At 35.4% G+C, this 21,861-nt stretch overlaps 1 protein-coding gene and 1 long non-coding RNA gene across 2 annotated transcripts in view; one reads left to right on the top strand and one right to left on the bottom strand.

Moving 5' to 3' along the window:
- Window positions 1-21,861, bottom strand: part of LOC137490176 (uncharacterized) — a 331,069-nt gene that overhangs the window by 190,562 nt on the left and 118,646 nt on the right. The gene's annotated exons all lie outside the window — the stretch shown is intronic.
- man2a1 (mannosidase, alpha, class 2A, member 1) overlaps window positions 1-21,861 on the top strand; it is a 178,848-nt gene that overhangs the window by 84,680 nt on the left and 72,307 nt on the right. The window contains 7 exon segments of the mRNA NM_001110027.3: window positions 5,480-5,665; window positions 7,747-7,861; window positions 7,962-8,029; window positions 8,113-8,278; window positions 10,863-11,093; window positions 11,191-11,313; window positions 15,588-15,702. Of these exon segments, the coding sequence (NP_001103497.3) occupies window positions 5,480-5,665; window positions 7,747-7,861; window positions 7,962-8,029; window positions 8,113-8,278; window positions 10,863-11,093; window positions 11,191-11,313; window positions 15,588-15,702 (1,004 nt within the window).

The following is a 21,861-nucleotide window of genomic DNA, read 5'->3' as shown; positions in this document are numbered from 1 at the left end:
ACACACAGGCAGGCAGACAGAGCGCGCTTAGCTTAGTTAAGGCTAACCTCAAGTACTGTGTGGATATCTGATATGCTAATGTACAAAATAAACCTGATTTAACTTCCACAAACCGGGATTGAAGCGTCTTCTTTTATAATTGTTCTGACACGGGCCTGTGCTGATGAAGAAAAGCTGAAGTAAAACGCTGTAATTAATTACACACATACTCTGTTTTAAAACAATTTAAACATGTGAAACTTACTCTTAATCACATTTGATGATGATTGCTGATCCTAGCAAACAGAACAGACCTTTTATTCCCAGTTGCTTTGCGTAAGTCTGTCTGGTCTTGTTGACATATACACGTGACTACCGGAACATGTTAATGCGCGCAGCTGTCAATCAATTCGGTGGGCGGGGGGATCGCACACCTACGTAATGGTGCGATCGATTTGAAAACAGCTCCAATTGGCCGACCCTTTTTTTTGTAGTTAAATTGAAAAAAAAGAACTGGGTGTGTTCATATCACCCCAGTATGATGGTCTATACACTATACCAACACACAGATCTGTCCAAACAGCTTGAAAAGTAGATTTTTTACCATAGGTGCCCTTTAAAATATATAAAGAAATAAAAAAAAGGCATCATCTGTAAATCACACAAAGCTATCATTTGACTTTTTGCATTTTGATTTCATGGATCTGTCAACTAAATACAAAGTGAATTCTAGGAGAATTTTGTGCAGTTGCAAATGAAATTCTAAGTAATATAAAAATAATGAACCACAACATTCAGAATATGAGAACATCGCCGAACAAGAGTTAGGTCTTGCCTCAAACTGTGAATCCTTCAATGCTTCTAAAAGTTTAGTTGGAGGTCGGCATACATTGCCCTCTCTTTTCAGACTTAAATTTAAAATACAGTTTTTTCGTGTTTTTTCATGAGAGGAATGCATTTCGCAAATGGCTTTTTGTGTCAATTTGTGTGTGGTAATGATGAGCATTACTACACTGTAAAAACATTTCATGACAAAAAGTCAAGACAACAAATATTTTTATGTTGCTCTAATTTATTTAAATAGGTAAATCAGGTTTCAACTATTTTTTTAAGTTATACAAATATATTTTTTGTAAGTTACACAAAGTTTAGGATGCTTTGTTTGATGTAAATTAAGATTAATAAGAGTTGAGCTTAAAGTTGAGATGAAAAGTTCATTTGATTCATCTAAAAAATGCAAGGCAGCAAAAAATGTTACAGAGTAGTTTTAATAGAGAAATGGATGCCTCGTTTGTTAAAGTCTGCATCTTTACTTAATTATTAAATGAAGAAATGACATTAAAATTTATAGTAATCCCTTTGGTAATTTAAAATAAATTTTATGATGTAACTGTAATTTGATTATCACTTTATTAAAATGCAATTATAGTGAAATACAGTTACCTAAATTATGTATGTTTAATGAATAACACTGTTATATGTATTTCATTATTCCTCAGCCCTGGTTTTCAGTCACCTCTTATGATTTCTTATGATTTTACAAATAAATATATTTAGCCATTTAAATTTTTAGTATCATTCAAAGTGTCTCTGTATCATTTTGAACACCATGTTATATGGATATGTTTTTTTAATCATGTATTCTTTACATGTTTTATGCATGTGTGTATGTCAGTGTCTATTCCGAATTTCATTGTTCAGAGCAAAACGTGATAAGGATATGAATTTTTCTCATTTACTGTCTGTATTGCACCTCTATATACCCTGTCCTCTGAAAGACATCCGTACTTGATCGCACAAGTGAATAGATTGGGTGCACCTTCAGCTCGCAAATGCAGAAAACTCTATTTAACGCAGCATTTGCATTTTGATGGTTGTCTAAATGTAGGCTGCAGACAGTTTTCATCAGTATGCGGTTGTTAAACTATTCGCCCACCGTTCTACACCACGACTCCTTTCACACAGCAAATAGGACTTTGTTCAGCTCTGCTCATTTTCGCACACACAGAGAGTAGATTGATTAGAGATGTTCAGTTCAAGGTCATTTCATGTTTAATTAATTATTAAAGTCAGTGTTTGCTGTGCTTGCTAGAAAGAAAGATGTGTGTTTTATGTGAGGGATGTACTGTAGGTTGCAGTTACTGCATTTTTGCTTTAAAAGTACTGATTGAGAATAATACATAGAGGAATGTTTTTGATCTTTTGATGCTATTTAGTTTAGCTTAATTGTATCTCTATCAAAAGCTTCTTAAAAAAACCATCATTCGTAGATCATTTTGAAATGTCACTTTAGTTTACTCGAACTCAAGTGAGAGCTTTGTAAAGATTGTCAAAAAAAAGTCTTGGGTCCCTATCATACACATGGCGCAATAAGACGCAAGACGTGTTTGGTGCAATTTGTTGCTATTTTCCGACCAACTCCACACTAATTTTCACATTTTGTGCCGCGTTGTTTAAATAGCAAATCCATTTGTACCACTTTGTTGACTCATGGGTGTGCCGGTCTAAAAATAGGTGTTTAATGGCTCATTGTTGGTGAGTTGCTATTTTGAGAAACTGAAATCAACTGCGATATTGACCAACTAAAAGTTGGTTTAAAGTCGATCACATCGTGCGTGCGTTCGTTATGCGTCTATGCAGGATCAAATGCTTACACATTGCTAGTTACATGCAGGATGTACAGCAATACACAAATATCTTAACAAATGAACAAAAATAAAACATTAAAATGTTACAAAAAATTTTTCTTAAATAAATATAAAAACCACTGCCTCAATGCCTCATGTCGGGGGGCTTTTTCAGTTTATTCATTACAATTTGCATTTGTATAATGTTATTATTATCAGTATTATTTATTATATGCATATTTATATTTGTTTTAATAAAAACAATTTTAGATTTGTCCACCTGTCGAGTTTTGGTAGACGTATGGAGACGTATGGGGCATAAGAATAGGATCTTTTTTTGGATATAACCCAGTTTTCTTATTACACTTTGTTATTATTGTTCATTTATTCGTTAGCTAGAAATAAACAAACTAAATTAAATGTGTAGGCTAATGGATGTCTTCATTGGCGTGAGTTTCCACCGTTTCCTTATCCACAAAAATAAAGGAATAAAGTAAAGATTTAAAGTAAAATAAAGAGGAAGCTCATTCTGTATCCTCAAGCTGCAGATGGTCTGTTTAACATTTTTTTCGAATTAAGTTGTGCCCACTGAACATTTTTTTTGTCTGCAGAACTGGAATGCCTGAAGTTAAGGGAACAAAAAACTCATAATCCCTTTTTCCTTTAGTTTTTTTTGTGTGTGCTCAACTTTTGAAAACATTAGTTGCACTGGCCTAAAATGTATGAAGTTGAATTAACAAAAAACTCTTAGAAATAAGTACTAAGAAATAATATATTATCAGAAAAAACAAACAGTTTAAATAAAAGAAAAAAAACTAAAACAGAAACAAATGTTAACAAAACATTCATTAGACAGGATTAGAAACAGGCCTGAAGGCAAAACAACAATAACAAAAAAACAAGACACTGATCAAAACAAGGCAGAACATACAGGGAAAAACGCTTTGTAAAGCTTCACATGAAAAAACAAGACTCAGCAAAGAGTGTATGAATGAGGCATCTTTATAGTCCTAGTAATCAGTCTGTCAGGAGCTTCCAGCTATGTGTGTGTAATCAGAAACTGGTTCCTCCATTTGGATTATAGTTTGAGCAATTGATTTGCCATTTCATTATTACATTTTATTTTACTGAGTTGTAAATATCAGAAACATGTGATTTCTCATTTGAGAATGCAGTTTGATTTATTTTTTAATCAGTTGAGCATTTGATTAATCATTTGCTTAGTTGTTTTGAAAGTTCGATAATTTATAAGTTTATACACACACACACAGTTAAATACAAACAAACAGTCCACATGCGGTAAGCATTTCCTTTTGTAGAGCGAACAATGTAAATGTGAGATAAAAATATTTTTTTATGTTACAGCTTTATTTCAAAATGCATCAATTTCCTAAAAATTTTACACACATTACCCCATAATGACAATGTAAATAAAGATTTTTTTAAATTGTTGCAAATTGATAAAATAAAATAAAAAAAACTGAAAAATTACATGTACATAGGTATTCACAGGCTTTGCTCAATATTTTGTTGATGCACCTTTTCAATAGGATCTTTTTCAATAGGATGCCTCAAGTTTGGCACACCTGTCTTTGGGAATTTTTGCCCATTCCTCTTTGCAGTTCCTCTCAAGCTCTATCAGGTTGGATGGGAAGCGATGATGTACAGTCGTTTTCAGATCTCTCCAGAGATGTTCAATAGGATTTAGGTCTGGTCTCTGGCTGGACCACTCAAGGGCATTTACAGAGTTGTTGTGAAGCCACTACATTGAAATTTAATTTATATTGGAATAAGGCTGTAACATAAAAAATTGGAATAAGTGAAGCGCTATGTATACTTTCCGGATGCAATGTACAAAAATGAATATTAATTTCAAATTTCGTTATTTTGTTTGTTTGTTGTTGTTAATAATAATTATGGCATTAATGTTATTATTGGTGTTACTAATATTTTTTGTTGATGTTGTTAGGGTTAGAAATACTGCAACCTTTATTTTTTCAAGTGAGGAGGTCTGAGATTAACTCAAACTCAACTTAAAGTAACAAGCTGGCAGAAGCTTTTTTGGGTGGACTTGCAAAGTTTTCATCGTAAAACTTAATCTTTTTAACTTTGATTTAGGTTTGGTAAACGTGTTAAATGTAGTTGTACAGACATTTTTACTCATTTTTGCCAGGCCAATAAAAACAAAACAAGTTATTTCAACTTTTTTCAAACTGGATTTTTTACAGTGAAAGGGGCTTATAATTTGACCTTAAAATAGTTTAAAAATGTAACTGCTTTTTAGCCAAAGGAAACAATCAGATTTTTTCCAAAATAAAAAATATAGGAAATATTGTAAAGACAATTCTTGCTCTGTTAAGCATCATTTGGGAAATATTTGAAAAAGAAAAATTCACTGGATGTGTATTTGTTTGTTACTACTGTATTTATTTGTTTAAATGCTGTAATGAAACGAAGAGACAATTCTTTTATTGGAGTAATAACATTTGTACAGTCTAAATGGGCCGCCATAATAATGCTGAAGTAAAAAACCTACTAACATATGACTCTTGTTGGACGGGGTTAGTGGGATTCACCCAACTATATATTTCCATCTCCTTTAGAACATTCGAGAAGGTCAATCTTTGAAGATTATATTGTTAGCATAATGTGGAGAGATTTGGCTTTTATTGTCCTCGCACTGACACTCCCAACACAGCAGGAACTAAACCCACACTGTTGTCTTGCTTTTCCCGGAATGTGAACTGACACAGGATGTGTTTTGATGCCAGGTGGATTCTGATAGCGCTGTAGATTTATTCAGTGTGGATTTGAGGGGACTTTAGATCTTGCGAATGAGGGAGTTTCACTTGTCACTTCATGTTTGTCCGCAGGGCAGCTGAAGTCCTCTACTCTCTGACCTTGGCCAACATTCAGAAGTACGGGCAGCCCAGTGATTACCCTGCCGGGGAGAATTACAAACTACTGACTGAAGCCAGGCGCAATCTAGGCCTCTTCCAGCATCATGATGCCATCGCGGGTACAGGCAAAGATTGGGTGGTTGTGGACTATGGAACCAGGTAGTTTTATTTTATTTATTTATTTATTTTAGATTTATTTCAAGTGAAAGCTTTAGAAGACATTCTCTTATCCAGTTCAATTACTCCACTTCCCCTGGAACAAACTCGGCCTAAGTCAATATTTATTATCTCTGAAAGTATTTGAAGGTGACCAAAGCTCAAATTGTTCCTAACAGCTTATATGTTACTGTAATATAGAGCACTGTGTCCAATATATGGGATATCAAAATATGATACTGTTAAAAAGTTTGAACATTTTTGAAAGTGCCTTTGTCTATTCGATTGAATGCAGTAATGCAATACATTCATTCATTCATTTTCCTACGATTTAGTTTCTTATTTATCAGGGGTCGCCACAGTGAAATGACCCGCCAAGTATTCCGGCATATGTTTTACACATTGGGTAGCTCTCCAGCTGCAACCCAGTACTGGAAAAACCCATACACTCTCACATACAAACTCATACACTATGGCCAATATAGTTAATTCAATTCATCCATAGCGCATTTCATTGGACTGTGGGGGAAACCAGAGCTCCCGGAGGACAACGGGTGCTCTGAGGATAACACTTACACGGGGAGAACATGCACACTCCACACAAAAATGTCAAATGGCCCAGCCAAGACGCGAATCAGCGACCTTCTTGCTGTGAGGTGACAGTGCTAACCACTGAGCCACCTTGCCACTTGTCACTGATGCAAAAAATGTTATTAATTTAAAAATATGAAGTGACACAATTAATTGTATTTTGCCTTTAGTCTTTCCCCCCAACTTTATTTATAGAATTTTCCAAAAAAAAAAAAGGACAAGGACAACTATTACACATTTTGCAATATTATTGTATCTTTTAACATGTAGAGAGAGAAACAAGGGACCAAAATAATTATGACAAGTATTGAACCCTAGTCTTTTGTCTTTTTAATCATCCTATTTGACACACACACACATATTCTTGAGTGATGAATATTAGTGTCCTTAAAAACCCGTTGTTTTTACTTCACTGTCACTTTAGATCTAAATCTTTGAATAATGGACCCTTTTCACATTTCTGGGTTTTTTCAGCATCAAAGTAGTCATAGTTGGCTAAATGCAGAGAGCAGTGAATGGCCTGCAGTGAATGAGTACCACACATATTTTTTTTTGTATTCCTATTTGCTCATTTATCAAAAGAAAAGCCCCACTATAGTGTTTTCACAACATTCTAAAATAAAGGGGAAAAAAAATTGTAAAGAGAGAGCAATGTCCAGTTTACTGTCCTGCCTAAAGATGCTGCATTAGGGGATTGGGGGGCATGGAGTAGCTCCTCCCCTTTAAAAAACAGCCAGTAGCGCTCTGACAGTGAGAGTGGTTGAACTCAAGTGCATCAAATAAAAAGCAAACGAGAAGCCTCTTGAAGGAGGCGGGGCATGTCAGATACTCGGGCATTTGATTAGTTATGATGTGATAAACTGTAGTGTGGGTTGATGTGAATAAAACCGTTGGTCCATTTGGGTGAAAGTGACTAACCACAAGCTTTACATGTTAATATCAGTTTTATATTTTCTATATGCGAATATTGTCACTTTTTGGGGGGCACACTAGCTTATAGATATCCCAAAAATGAATAATACTGGTATTAACATCTAAAAAACTTAGTTTTAATTACATGAGACCTTTTAAAAAATGTAAATGTTATAAACTTTGCAAGAATTAAGATGCTGATGACCATTAAACACGCCATCCAATTATTACTGATGATTGAGTAATGTAGAACTCATTTGTTTGTTATGAATAGCTTGTTGTGTCCTTTTTTTGTATGTTGTTTTGAATAAAAAGGTCTGCTAAATGTACTACTATAGATGTAAAACCTCAACAGAGCCACAACGTCTCTAAAATATTGCTTTGAATACACTTTATGTTAAACTTATAGATATTATCTTGACATTATGGTAATTTTTTTATTTGTAATAGTTAAAACTATTAACTATCATTTTTGCTGATATAAAATTAATCACTATTGCAATAAATAACTGCTTGTTTTTAGCAGTTTACTTTGCCCTGACCTGTTGACTTTAATCATGCTCATTTTTGTTATTGTTAAGGTTGTTCCATTCTATTCTGAATGTGAAGCGAGTGATTGTGAGCTCAGCACATTGGTTGGTGCTCAAGGACAAACAAACATACCACAACGATCCTTCAAAAGCCTTTCTTCAGATGGTGAGTGTTCACACTGCATATCCACAACATGCTGGCCTCACTCCTAAATATGGAAATTGCCATCTGCTATGTCATATTTGTTGCTGCTTCTGTGTTGTAGGATGATGTTCAGCAATCCCAAGATGCCCTACCTCGCAAAAATGTTCTTGAGGTTCATGGAAAACCAAGGTACCAGTTCTCGTCCCAGCATCATAAACGTTGTGAATTAGAAGTTAAAAGAGAGCTGAATCTTTCAGTTTTGTCTTTTTCAGGTTGTTGGTGGTTTCCAATCCATTAGAACAGGCCAGAACATCCATGGTTACAGTATATGTGAATACTCCAAATGTGCGTGTGGTTAGTGCACTCGGTCAGGTGGTCCGCGCTCAAGTCAGTGCAGTGTGGAAGGATGCCAGCCATGCTACTGCAGATGTTTTTCAGGTGAGATCCCCTATACTTATGCATGATGGAAAAGATCAGTGATTAAGTCCCCCTCAAATTAAAATGTAATTTTTGGGGTGTTATTATCAATATTTTAGTCTTAAATTTTATCTAAAATTAAATCTAAATTATCTTAAAAAGAACAACAATTTGTTTTGATGTCAATCAAATGCTCTCTTGTATCGGATACATTCCACCCATTCAAGATGCTATTACTATATGCACTTGAGCTCAACCACTATAGGTTTTTGTATTATTTTTATTTAGCTCTGCCCTGTCTTCATGTTTTAGCTCAAATTATGTCACACATTGAGTAGAAATGCACATTTCAAAGCACTTCACAGGAACTTTAAGGTTATGTATAAGATACTGTTCTCCAAAACAATAACAAAAATCACATTCAGAATATAGATATAAGCATTTAAAACTAGCAGTATGACAACAACTCAGATAGATTTGCTCTCTGCTATCTACGACAGGCTTAGAGGGTCAAAATATACATATTCCCAGTTAGCATACAGACCTCAAAAAAGTTCAAAATTAAATTTGTCACACACTGTACCAGTACAGTGCGCTATAGATTGGATAAATGATTCAGACAATGTAAATATGATTTTGATTTCACATTATTGTCACTGGAAGTGCCACAGCATGTGGTACAATGAGTGAATCATTTGCACAAGTCTATACAGACTACATATTGGCCCTGTTTAAAAAAAGGCAGGAGCTGCTCGATGTGTCCTGTCTCATCTTCGTGTTTCAGTTGAAATGACCAGTGGTGGAAAGAGTATTGAAAATCATGCTCTTGTAAAAGTACAATTACTTGCCCAAAAATGTAGCTCAAGTAGAGTGAAGGAATCAGTTGTAAATATTAACCAAAGTATGAGTAAAAAGTAGCCCTTTAAAAAATACTCATGAGTAGTGAGTATTGAGTATTACGCTGTGAAAAGCTGGTGCGTTTACATGCAGTTTGTGCAGGGATGTGCTAGCGTAACATTCTGTAGTGCATTTAGTGATTATTTTAGGGCATTTGGCGATTTTAGTCATCATAAAGTAAACATCTGTCATCTTCTCATCACTGAAATTCAGTCTAAACAGTCTCTGGGTCCTTGTGTGTAAAGATTTTGGACATCTTCCTGGACACTATTAATGCTTCCAAATGGTTTGCTGCATTTATAAAGCTCTCATGAGGTTGTTCAGTATGGTGCGATTTACTTTCTTTGTGCAATTTGATTGGATGGAAATAACAGGACCGATTTGTCTACTTTAGCCAATCAACCATAGACAAGAAAAAATAAAGTAGTGACTGCAGGTTGAAGGAAAGTAGTAGAGTAAAAGTACAGATACTGCACTAAAATTGTAGTAAATTACAATTCCTGAGGAAAACTACTCAATTACAGTAATTTTTGTAATATGTTAATTTATACCACTGGAAATGACATCACACATCAAACAAAGCTGTGAATTTCAAGGCACTTCAGTCGACCTTTGTGGTTATTTACACTAGTCCATGTTTGTTTTGTTATTTGAACATTTTTTTATTTTATACATTGTCATACAAGTTGACAAAAGTTTACATTTTTAGTTGGCAAAAAATACAATAAGAATAATGTATAAACTCAATATAACTTCATGCAATTTGAAATAAAGACAAATAAAATAATAGTCAGTAATAATAAAATAATTAAAATAATAAATTATTTAATATAGTAATAATAATATAAATTAATATAATAAAATAAAATTAAATAATAAATTATTTAATATAGTAATAATAGTAAAAAATTTATATAGTAATAAAAAAATATAAGAAAAATAAGCAATAGCATGTTTTTCTAATCTATATTCTTCAAATGTCCATCAGTTCAACAAAAGAGTCACAATCTAGACCAGAGATGACCAAACTAGGGCCCGTGGGCCAAAATTGGCCCATGGTAACTTTTGATTTGGCCCGCCATCCCATCTGAGAAGAGTGGGAGTTCATATTTAACAAAACCCTTTATTTGTTTGTTTTATTGTTAAAATCTAACTGAACTTAAATGATTCAATTAAATGGTGTAAAGTAATCATATTTTTTTTAATGTACATACTGTCACCTGACAATGCAGAGACTTTAGTGAGCAAATCAAGTCAAGGGCAGATTCTGCTTGACCTGTGTGTATTAAATATTGAACTCCACGGTATTATAAATGTGATTTTTTGTGATTGTTTGTTTTATTGCAATATTTTATGTATATCCAATTTACCAAAAAGTTGCATTTTATTTATTTTATTGGAGTGAGTTTATAGTGAGTAACGCTTTATAGTCATATTTTCTATTTATTTTTAAATATTAGTAAATTAAATTAAGAATTTTCCCCTGGCAACTTTAATGTATTATAGTTTTGCTATATTTACTTTCGGCCCACAGCTCTCTATGATATTTGGTTTTTGGCCCTTTATACTAAAAGGTTTGTGCACCCCTCATGCAGACTTTCCAAAAAGTCATAGAATACTTTGCAAATAGACCAAAATATATGAAAGTCCATGTTTGTTAGTTTAAGGTCATGTAAAAGCTCTTTGAATGTGTTTGTTCACTCCACAGTTGTCATTTGTGGCTCATGCTGCTCCTCTGGGTCTGAGCGTGTACCAGCTGATTGAGGTAATGGAGCCCAGGACAGATGCTTCGAAGTACATGTTTCTCCAGGAAGGCAGACAGCTCTCAGACAGTAAACTGGAGCATTTCCGTCAGTTCTATCAAGACGATGGAGCTCCTGTGGTCATTGAAAATCCTCACCTCAGACTTTCCATCTCTGGAGCTACAGGCCTTTTAGAGGTTTGAGCGTGTACTTCTGCTCTTTGGGGTTTGCCGTAAAGTGATACATTTAGGAATACCTCTGTGTAATGTTCAGAAATCATCTCTTTGTTTATAGAAAATGATGTTGAAGGAAGATGAATCTGAGCACCAAATGAAGGTGGAGTTTGTTTGGTATGGAACCACCAGCAGTAAAGACAAGAGTGGCGCCTACCTATTCCTGCCCGACAAAGAAGCAACAGTAAGGATTTTGTTTGAGTAATTTGTTGAACGATCATTTATTCTATATCTTGCCCAGCAGTATTTTTTGAAAAATAAAAGAAACTACATTGGGTTGGATTAGGCCCAGATTCTTTTGTGAGCCCTAGTGTTGGATATTGATGCAGGAAATACATGTGTGAAGTAATAAATAGCAAGACCTTCCATTGAGTATATAAATATGTATGTAGGTAAATAAACAAATACATAAATAGTTTTTATTGCAGTTACTTTTCCGTTAAAAATAAAAACAATATAATAAGAGAGTCCCACTGGGCCATTCCTGTGTGAAGTTTGTATGTTCGACCAGTGTCCATGTGGGTTTCCTCTGGGTGCTCCGTTTTCGCCCACAGTTCAAAAACATGCACTTTAGGTGAATTGGGTAAGCAACATTGGCCTTAGTGTGTGTGTGTGTGTGTGTGTGTGTGTGTGTGTGTGTGTGTGTGCGCGCGCGCGCGTGTGTGAGAATGCGAGTGTCTGGGTGTTTTCCTGTACTGGGTTGCAGCTGTGGCAACCACTGATAAATAAGGGACTAAGCAGAAGGAAAATTAATGAATGAATAATAATGGCAAATTATATATAATAGAATCGCGATTAATTGATGACACATGATATGTTTGTACTGAGAATATTTCTTTATATAAATACACACATGCATATATTTGAGAAAATGTTTATCCATATAAAGGTGTTAAACATGTATAGTAAACACATTTTATAGAAAAATAGATATCAATGCAAAAAAAAATTTATTTTATTTTATGTATGTGTTTGTAGAACATGTATTACGTTGTATTACATCTATATATGACACACGCATATCTTATGTGCAAACAAACTTTTATTTTGGGTGCGATTAATTATGATTAATCTTTGCTCAGCACTAATATACATTCATTAATTTTCCTTTGGTTTAGTCCCTTATTTATCAGGGGTCGCCACAGCGGAATGAATCACCAACTATTCTGGCATATGTTTTATGCTGCAAATGCCCTTCCAGTTGCAACCCAATAATAGGAAACACCCATTGGTTCACATTCACACACACACTCATGCAGTAAGGCCAATTTTGTTTACCCAATTTTCCTATAACCAGACGCCCTAGTTTTACCATGGTATAAAATTATAGATATGCAATATTGGTTGTTGTTTTTGAACATGTGACAAGAAATGTCATTGAAAAGAAAATAACATAGAAGCCATTATCTCATCCATGGTTAAACCAACAACTAATAAAATACCATTGTGAATATTATGAACCCCACCACCACCGTTCTTGTTGAAGGACACTGAATAGACAGAATAAAAACAAATAATACTTCAAAAAACTGTTCTTCTTCTGAAAGAACTTCTTTCCAATGGACAGAATTCCAAAAACTAATATTAACTAAATAAATCGAAATAAAACCCTGCCTGGGGGATCTGGCAGAACAAAAGTATTCTATATAACACTAAAAGATACAGCCCTGCTATTATCATCTGCCGGCCACAAAAAAGACACAAAGTTTGTTTTTTTTGTTTTTGTTTTTTATGTTTGAAACTGACTTGCTGGGGCAGAATGTGGCTGTGTTGATGGTTTGGTGCTTGTGGAGGATTTAGCAGAACAACGCTGTGCTGATTGAGGGGATTGATGCTTGTGGGGGGTTCACAGACAGTATCAGGAGAGGATGCTTTTAGTGCATGTGATAATACATTACATAGAAGGTTGCGCGGTGGCACAGTGAGTACCACTGTCGCCTCACAGCAAGAAGGTTGCTGGTTCAAGCCCCGACTGGGTTCTCCCCATGTTGGCGTGGGTTTCCTCCGGGTGCTCCGGTTTCCCCCACAGTCCAAACACATGCAATACAGGTGAATTGGGTAAGCTAAATTGTCCCTATTGTATGTGTGTGAAAGGGAGTGTATGGATGTTTCCCAGTGCTGGGTAGCAGCTGGAAGGGCAGCCACTGCGTAAAACATATGCTGGATAAATTGGTGGTTCATTCCACTGTGGCAACCCCAGATTGATAAAGGGATTTAGCCGAAAAGAAATGAATGAATGATCATGGATAGAAGATGTTGACAGATGTTTAATATCTGCCTCTGCTGATTTCACTTTTGCACACATTGTACAGTATCACTTTGTTTTTTCTGCAGCTCCACTGACTGTAAAATGCTTCCACACAGAACCTGAAGGTTTTTTTTTCTTTTGACTGGTGGAGGACCAAGAAATGGCTCAGCAGCAGTCTCATTTTTTCATGGTGCCCAAATGTATTTGAGGAGTTTCAAGTTAATAAAAAGTGACTGGAAGCTATGCTAAGGTTAACTAGCCTATAGCATATATCTTGCTGTCTGCAAAAGACAGTAATTTAGACGTACCATATAACTCCCATAAGTGCATACTATTCGACACAACTGCAAAAGCATCGTTTTAACCTTTATAAACAAACGTTAACGTTACTCTGTCAACAGTCTATTGTCTGAATTACCGCGCTAACATAGCTAACGTTGCGTAAACAGAGAGCACCCGATTGCAAACTTCAAAAATGCAGCGTCATGGAATCCTGAACAAACTCTGCTTCAACTCCGCTACAAGTTTATAAACTGCCTTTGTAACCCAATTAAGGTACAAAAATCTATTTAGCAAAAATAGCGATGCAGTGGAGTATTTTTTTCGCTCAGCCGAGCCTTCTGTCTGTTGCTGTGAAGCTTGTTTCAGACACCTCCGCCCCGCCCTCCCACTACTGACTGAGCGCGTCTCTCTCTCTCTCTCTCTCTCTCTCTCTCACTCACTCACGCAGGCATGCACTGTGGTCTCATGAGGAAACGCTGCTTTTTGATATAATGCTTTTCTTGCTCCCGAATACAAATAATTTTTCAAGTATTTGTTCGAATCAAGTATTCGTAAAAACACGCTATTCGTGCCTTTCCGAATACCGTATTCGGGTTCGGCTATATATATATATAAATCTTGTCAAGGCACAATCTAAAATGGTAGGGATGATTAAGCCAAAGTAAGGTTATATAACTCTTATTTTTGAACATGATCTTACTTTCTCTCAGATTTTGTACCTCACTCAGCACATGTGTTAGGGCTTCCCCTACCATAATACACCTAAAACACAGATTGCTGTAAAACTCGTCAATGCCAGGGACTGCAGGAGTTAAACAAAATAATTTGTCATATTTATTTATTTATCATAATACCAGCCACACATGTAAAGCACAAATAATGTCCTTCAATCCAGTCACATCCAGCAGCCGTCATCCATGAGCTCGATCTGTTTGTTCCATTGCTCCGTTTGTTAGATGTTTGCTCACACTTTATTTTGCAGTCTGAAGCACGTCAAACGCACAAAATGCCTAATTCTCGCTACAGGATGTCTAATCGCATCTTTGCTTTCACGTCACATGTAAATCACTCATGCTTTATCCACGTCTGCTTACTGCACAACCCCTCTGCTCCATGCCTTTTCTATACAATTTAATGATTGTGAGGGCGCAGGTGCACATGCACTGTGTGTGTAACGTCTATAAGTCATGTAAAACAGTTTGTTGCAAACTGAAATAAATATAATGTGATTATGTGGTTAAGATTTTTTTGTGATTATTTTGCATTTAAATTAAGAATTTTGCAGAATCAAAATAATTTGAGACTTTTTTTTGGTCTGGATTGAGACCAAATGGCTTGGATCCAGCTGGCTTCTTGCTGTGAGGTGACAGTGCTAATCACTGAGCCACATTAACGATAAACATAAATAATTAATTCCATAATTTACATTTTTGCAGAAGTAGGAGTAGTAGGTCTTTTTAACAACAACAACAAAGCTATTTTTATTATTGTTATTAATAATTTAAATGAATTTGCTCTGTATCTTTTGTACATAAGCAAATAGTAGTGTATGTAGCAATGGTGCCACAGCTGAGAAACAGTGCAGTAAAAACTGGGTTGTTTATCGCCGACTCCTATAAAAACAGTTTATTTGAGGCAGGCTGGCAGTTAATTTGTGGCAAACAAATGATTGCCATGAGAATTTGCTCGGATGCTGAAACTTATAACACCAAATTGTCATTGAGCTGATTGGAGTTATGACTGTAATGGGAATTTAGCCACTGTTCACAGCTTTAACTGTTGTCCACTCCAACACTGGGAAGCTGAAACTCGCTCTTTCATCAGCAAATTAGGCAGTTTTGTCATGCTGTTTCTTTGGTAGCTCTGCTCTGAGGGGATTTTATGAGCGTGATTTGATTCGCATTGATTTTTTTCTCTCTGTCACACAGATTTACTCTCCCTCTCAACCGCCGGTGATTCGAGTCACTAAAGGGACGCTGTTTTCTGAAGTCACTACAACCTTCGCACACATCACACATACACTTCGGCTCTACAACACCCAGGGTAAGAGTGGATTTCTTAACTTTTCTATTTACAGTTTGGAAATCAAATTTACAAAAATTTAATCAAAAATTCACACCAGACATTTGCAAAATGGCATTTTCAACTGCAACTTTTAGGAAGGAAAAACTGTGGCTTTCTAGAATCAAACACTAAAAGTCTAATGCAGCATTACATTTTTTTTGTTTTACCTTCATTAAAATATGACATGTTTTATTTAAGCAGAAAGTAGTGACATCATTCAATTTCACCATGGTGTACAGACCATTTATTCAATGTAACAACAGTTTATTTACAAACAAAATTTAATCAGCAAATTTAACATTTGTCTTAGGAACTTTACAAAGTAGTTAAAAGTTAAAAAGCCTTTATTGACGTAGCTAAAATAATACAAATCAGCACACAATAAAGGCTTTTTACTTGCTTCTGAGTGCTTTGGATTTTACAATAGGTGTTACCTATTTACTAATTAGAAAGTTTTTTACAAAATATTTCAACTATAATACAATTTTTTTTCCAGTGATGAATTGCAGCTGGAAGTTTGTGGTTTATTCCGCTGTGGTGACCCCATGATTAATAAAGGGACTAAGTCAAAAATAAAATGAATGAATAATACTGTTAGGTGTTTAAGTTATTAAGATATTAAATGGATAAAACGCAACAATCAGTGAGTCTCTAATGATGCTGGATGAAAAATGAGGGGACACAACTGCTGGTTTAGTGAAACAAAAAGTAAGTATTTATTAAACAGAGAATGTCAAACAATGAATATAGGAAATTAGATGTAATGTAAATGTCATTTTAAATAACTGAATTAGAAGAAAAACAGGAGTGTTGCCAAAACAATGAAATAATTATAACAAAACGATCTAACTAAACCCCAACCCACTAAACTAACTAACCAAAGAAAAATGCAGAAACAAAACGCCTCTATTAACTAACAAATAAAGATACTATGCTGCTCAAATTACTAGCTCTCGTATAGAACATTCTGTTAGCCATTAGCAAAACAAGATCTCATATAAACCAATTCTCATGAAGATCGTTCAACTTCTCAATAGATACTAAATTGAGCTGCACAAGCTTATCTAATAAATCGATCACTTAATCGAAAGAAAACTAGAACACAGCAACGGCAACTAAACTAAGCAGAACACAAATGAACAGGCCAGCCGACAGTAGTGAAGAGTCTGGCTGTGAGCCGAGCGCTCCTGGAGAACAGCACAATCATGGATTATCGGTAATATCAAGCATAGGCCGTCTGATCTCAGAGAGCTGTCGAGGCACTTTGATGCCACAAATGACAGTCATGTGTTGTCTGCGCAGTGCTGTCTATTTCTAACCGGCATGCACTGATTTAAGACAGAATTCGATCTGTCTGTGCAGCGCTGCATGAAGTCGAACGCACCTATTACAACCTAACAGACTCCTCATCCTTACTATTTCTATTTGTTGTCAAAACTCACAGTTGCAAGTGCATTTTCAGATTTCAATTAAAGATTACAAGGGCAGGCATTTTTTCCTTTAATGACACTGAATTGTTCACCACAAAACTAGCAATGTGAGCTAACAAAATCATATGGCTAGTTTTGATTTCATTTGTACTTTAAGGCCCTTAAAAATGATCAAAAAGTATTGAATGCTATTTTACCTGGTATTTAATTTTGTATATGTTTTGATTATATTTATTTGCTCAAGTTTTCCTGAATTTAATCTGTGAATATTGGAATGCTGTAGTTTATGAAGTTGATAAAATCCTGCCAAATTTGACAGCACTCTGCTTTGTTTACTGTAGTAACCAAGGCATAACTGTGATTCCTGCTGTACTATAAGCGCCACCTGCTGGATTAGCATTTTTGTTCAATATTTGAATAATGGTTTAGTTTAAGATTCCTTTGTTACAATCAGTGTTTAGTAAATATAAGTTAAAATGTATGGAAAAGGGGTTAAAAAGGTCTTAAAAGGTATTGAATTTAACCCCGTGATTCTTGTTTATACCCTGTTGTTACACTCAAATTTATTTTTTTGTTTTTACAAAAAAATATTTAGAACATAGAGTAGACACACTTTATTGTTTTATTTTTTTGAGAAAAACACCAAAACAGGATGTGTCATCTTTGACTCTTACTGATAGTCAGTGGTGGGAACTGGGAGGGCAGCAATTTAACCTCAGGAAACCTCAAGTTAAAAAAAAAGAACTGAATTTCAACATCCATGAAGTACTGCAGGATGATGACCTTATCTAAGTAGTGTTTGTTTGAGAAGTGCTTTAGTCATACTTTAGAAGCCCGATTTTACAAGGATTGTTTTAGCTCTGTTTTTATAATATAAACCTTTTAAGGTACTCAACTGAAGTTTCTCAGGCTATAACGGACAATGTGAACTTTGTAATCAATGGTGCCAAAAGAGACTCTGCAGCGTTACAAAGATTTAATCAGTATCAGACAGAGACGTTTAATTGTGAATGGTTCAACAAAAGTTTAATGGTGTGCTTAAAGAAAGAAATGCGTTCAGAAAGATTTCATTGGTTTCCTTATCAAGAGCACCAGGGGGGTTGGACGGTCTGTTTGTGACCTCTTCTGGGTGGGTGAGATAATGGACATGAGTGTTTTTGAGAGACAGTTGCAGTCACATGAGCCAGTTTCCTGGAGCCCTAGGGATCTTTTCCCCTGTGATGTTTGTTTTTGTCCAAAAAAAAAAAAAAAGAGAGAAAAGATGAGACTAAACCTTGTGGGTTATTCCCTTGAGTTAAAAAGAAATTTGATGCGTAACCTGGATAGAAACTCTTTACTCACATTAAAGTCATACTTAAAGGGTTAGTTCACACAAGTGATCATTCTGATATTAATTACTCGTTCCAATTCTCTTGACACCTTCGTTCATCTTCAGAACACAAATTAGGATATTTTACTTAAAATCCAAGAGCTCTCTGATCCTACATATACAGCAACAGTACCAAGACGTTAAAAGTTTGTTTATCGAAACATTTGACGTGACTTCAATGTATTTAGCACACAGAAGTGTTCTTACGAGCTTTGTGGGATTACACTGAAACTACTTAAAGGTCCTGTGAAATGCTTGAATTTTTATTCAATGTTTGACGTTATCTCAACCAAAACATGAAGAGAGGGTGCGGCATAGAGCAGCTCCTCCCCTTTAAAAAAACAGCCAATAGCGTTTTGTTTTATCACCGCTCTGCCAGTGGTTGAGCTCAGATGCATCAAATGAAAAGCAAATGGGAGGCATCTTAAAGGTGGCAGGGGAAGTCCGATACTAGTAAGCGTTTGACTGGTTATGATGTAATGAGAAACTGTAGTGTGTGGTGACATCAATAAAACCGTTGATCCATTTTGGCGAAAGTGACAAACCACAAGCTTTACATGTTTATATTACTTTTTAAATGTATATAACACTAGTTTTGTCACTGTTTTGGAGCACACTAGCTTTTAGATATCCTAAAAACTAACAATACTGTTACTGTTAATTAGATTTAATATACTGGCTGGGGGTGGCATGTTGGCTCAGTGGTTAGCAATGTCACCTCAGAGCAAGAAGGTCTCTGGTTAGAGTCCCGGCTAGGTCAGTTGGCATTTCTGTGTGGAGTTTGCATGTTCTTACCATGTTGGCGTGGGTTTCCTCCAGTTGCTCTGGTTTCCCCCACAGTCCAAAGACATGCAGCACAGGTGAATTAAATGAACTAAATTGTCTGTAGTGTATGAGTGTGAACGAGTGTGTATGGGTGTTTCCCAGTACTGGGTTGCACCTGGAAGGGCATCCGCTGCATAAAACATATGCTGGATAAGTTGGCGGTTCATTCTGCCGCGGCTACCCCAGATAGTTAAAGGGACTAAGCTTAAGAAAAATGAATGAATGACATTTCTTGGAATAAGTGTTGTAATACTTCATATTTTAAGACATTTTTCTTGACTGAAGCCTAAGGTTTTTTTTTTATTATTATTAAACAAATCTAACCAAGTATAATTATCTTGCTGCACTGGCAGAATATCTGACTAGTTTCTTGTCTGTATCTTCTTAAATCAATCCTTTATCTTATTTACAGTGTATGCTTTTTTGCAGTGTATATGCTGTCCAGCTCTGTTTAAGTATCATTTATCTCTGTAGGACAAACAGACTTGAGTGTGTATGCATACTGTAGGTGTTTGTTCACATTAGTAGCTCTCAGCATGCACAATAGTTTCAGTGTCAGGTTACTCTCTCTCTCGCTATGAGCTAATGAGGACACACTCGTGTTGAAAATACTCCAAGCTGTTTTACTCCACCAAATCCTCGTTTAACCTTGCTTTTTTCATGGACGTGCTGCTATATAGAGCATGTTCTGCTATCTTAAAGCGGTTTTATTTTAATTAAAGGAAATGAAACATATTTGTTTCTTGCATTGTTTTATTCCCAAAGGCTTAATTAGTCTGTTTCCGAATGTACATTTAGCATAAAGGAGTCTTTCGTTATTTTCACTGTACTTGGTAAATCTAATTGCTCATATTTTCATTCGTCCCAAGCCAGGAAAACAATAGAGCGAAAACCGTAAGTGGACGAAAAGAAAAGCAGTCATTTGCTGCTGGCACGTGTTACAATTTGTGGTGTTTTGACAGTTTGTATGCATTTATATGTGTGTTTTATGCAAAGCATGCCAATCAGCCTGAAGATTCATATTGGTCTTTATGGTCTTTAGTGGTCCTTGCTAAATTGCTGAAAATACCCCTAATAAAGTAACCGCTGCACAGAAATAATCAGAACATTGGGTGAACTGTTGAAAGAGAAAGATTGATGTCAGAACGACACTGAGTAAGTATTAAAGGGAACCTATTATGCAAAAATCTCTTTTAAAAGGGGTTTAAACACAGTTGTGTGGCAGCAGTGTGTGAATATAGCCAGCCTTTAATGTTAGAAATAAAAAGAACTTTTCATTGAAGTGAGAAAGTCATGCCTGTAAGTGATGATCTTGCCCTTATTAGCATGGATATCCCTGAGTAAAAAGCAGCCGTCTGTGAGTTTTAGGATGCACAAATAAACACTGTAGTCTGCATAGACTGCATACTTCCAAGCTACTTCTTTTAAAGGTGCAGTGTGTAAGTTTAGTTCACCCAGTTGTTGAACTTGGTCTTGCACACCTGGTTCAAAACACACGCAAGTGCAGGTTGCCAGATTGTCGACACCAACAGCAGTGTGTCTGACTGTCGACCCTAAAGGCTTTCAATCGAGTTCTAAATAAAAGCAACGGCACACAATAGAAGAAATATTTTACATATTAAAAGGAGAAATTCTTATTTTAGAAACAGCTAATTTTTCTTGCAGCTGAATAGCAGATAATGATCACCTCAGGTACAGCTCATGTGCTTCTTTTAGTGTTAAATGCTAATAATGTGAGTTTTGTACTTATTTTATACTTTAGATTTTATCGAGGGAACCAGTTTTATGCTAGCAGCCGATTAGTTAGATTTGTTAGCCTACAAGGAGACGTCATAGTTTCTCCACTCTATACAGAGCGTGAATCATTACTGACGTAATGGGGGCGGGTACTTTCACTTTTCACTGCTACAGCCCCTCACCTCTGCTCGTGTTCAAACCAAACTAAGATCGACGCGATGTTTCTTATGGCAGGTTTTTATTCTTCATACATGTTGAGAGATCAAGTTGAAAATGTCAAGTTGAAAAAGGAAAAATGTCTTGTCATATTACATAGGAATTACTACCCAAACTTACTAACTTGCTTTTTGTTTTTATTGTGCTCCCTTTAGCAGCAAAAATATACATAATGAGGCTTTAAAATGTTAGTTTTGCTGACATGGAAACCATATTTAAATATAACTGCTGGTAACCAAAAACTTTCACTGGCACATTACATTTAATGCACAACTACATTAACATTTAATTAATTTTTATTTTTAACTTTGATTAACAAACATTCTAATTCATAAAAAATGCGCAAAAAGGTTGGCACAAACTGCACAATGCACATCACTGGAAAAATATTGACACATTGTAAAACATTGTGCAGTTTTATATGTTCAAAACATTGTTAATGTACAACAGTGAAGTTCATTAACACATATTAATGGAACATGTTTTTAAAAATCAACATTTTTATAAAATCAAAAGAAGCCCATAACATTTATTCGGTCTAAACATATAAAACATACTAAC

Source organism: Danio rerio, chromosome 5 (genome assembly GCF_052040795.2).
Source record: "Danio rerio strain M-AB ecotype USA chromosome 5, GRCz13ab, whole genome shotgun sequence".
In the NCBI taxonomy this organism is placed as follows: domain Eukaryota; kingdom Metazoa; phylum Chordata; class Actinopteri; order Cypriniformes; family Danionidae; genus Danio; species Danio rerio.
The sequence above is the reverse complement of the archived record's forward strand: the minus strand, read 5'-3'. Positions and strand labels throughout refer to the sequence as shown.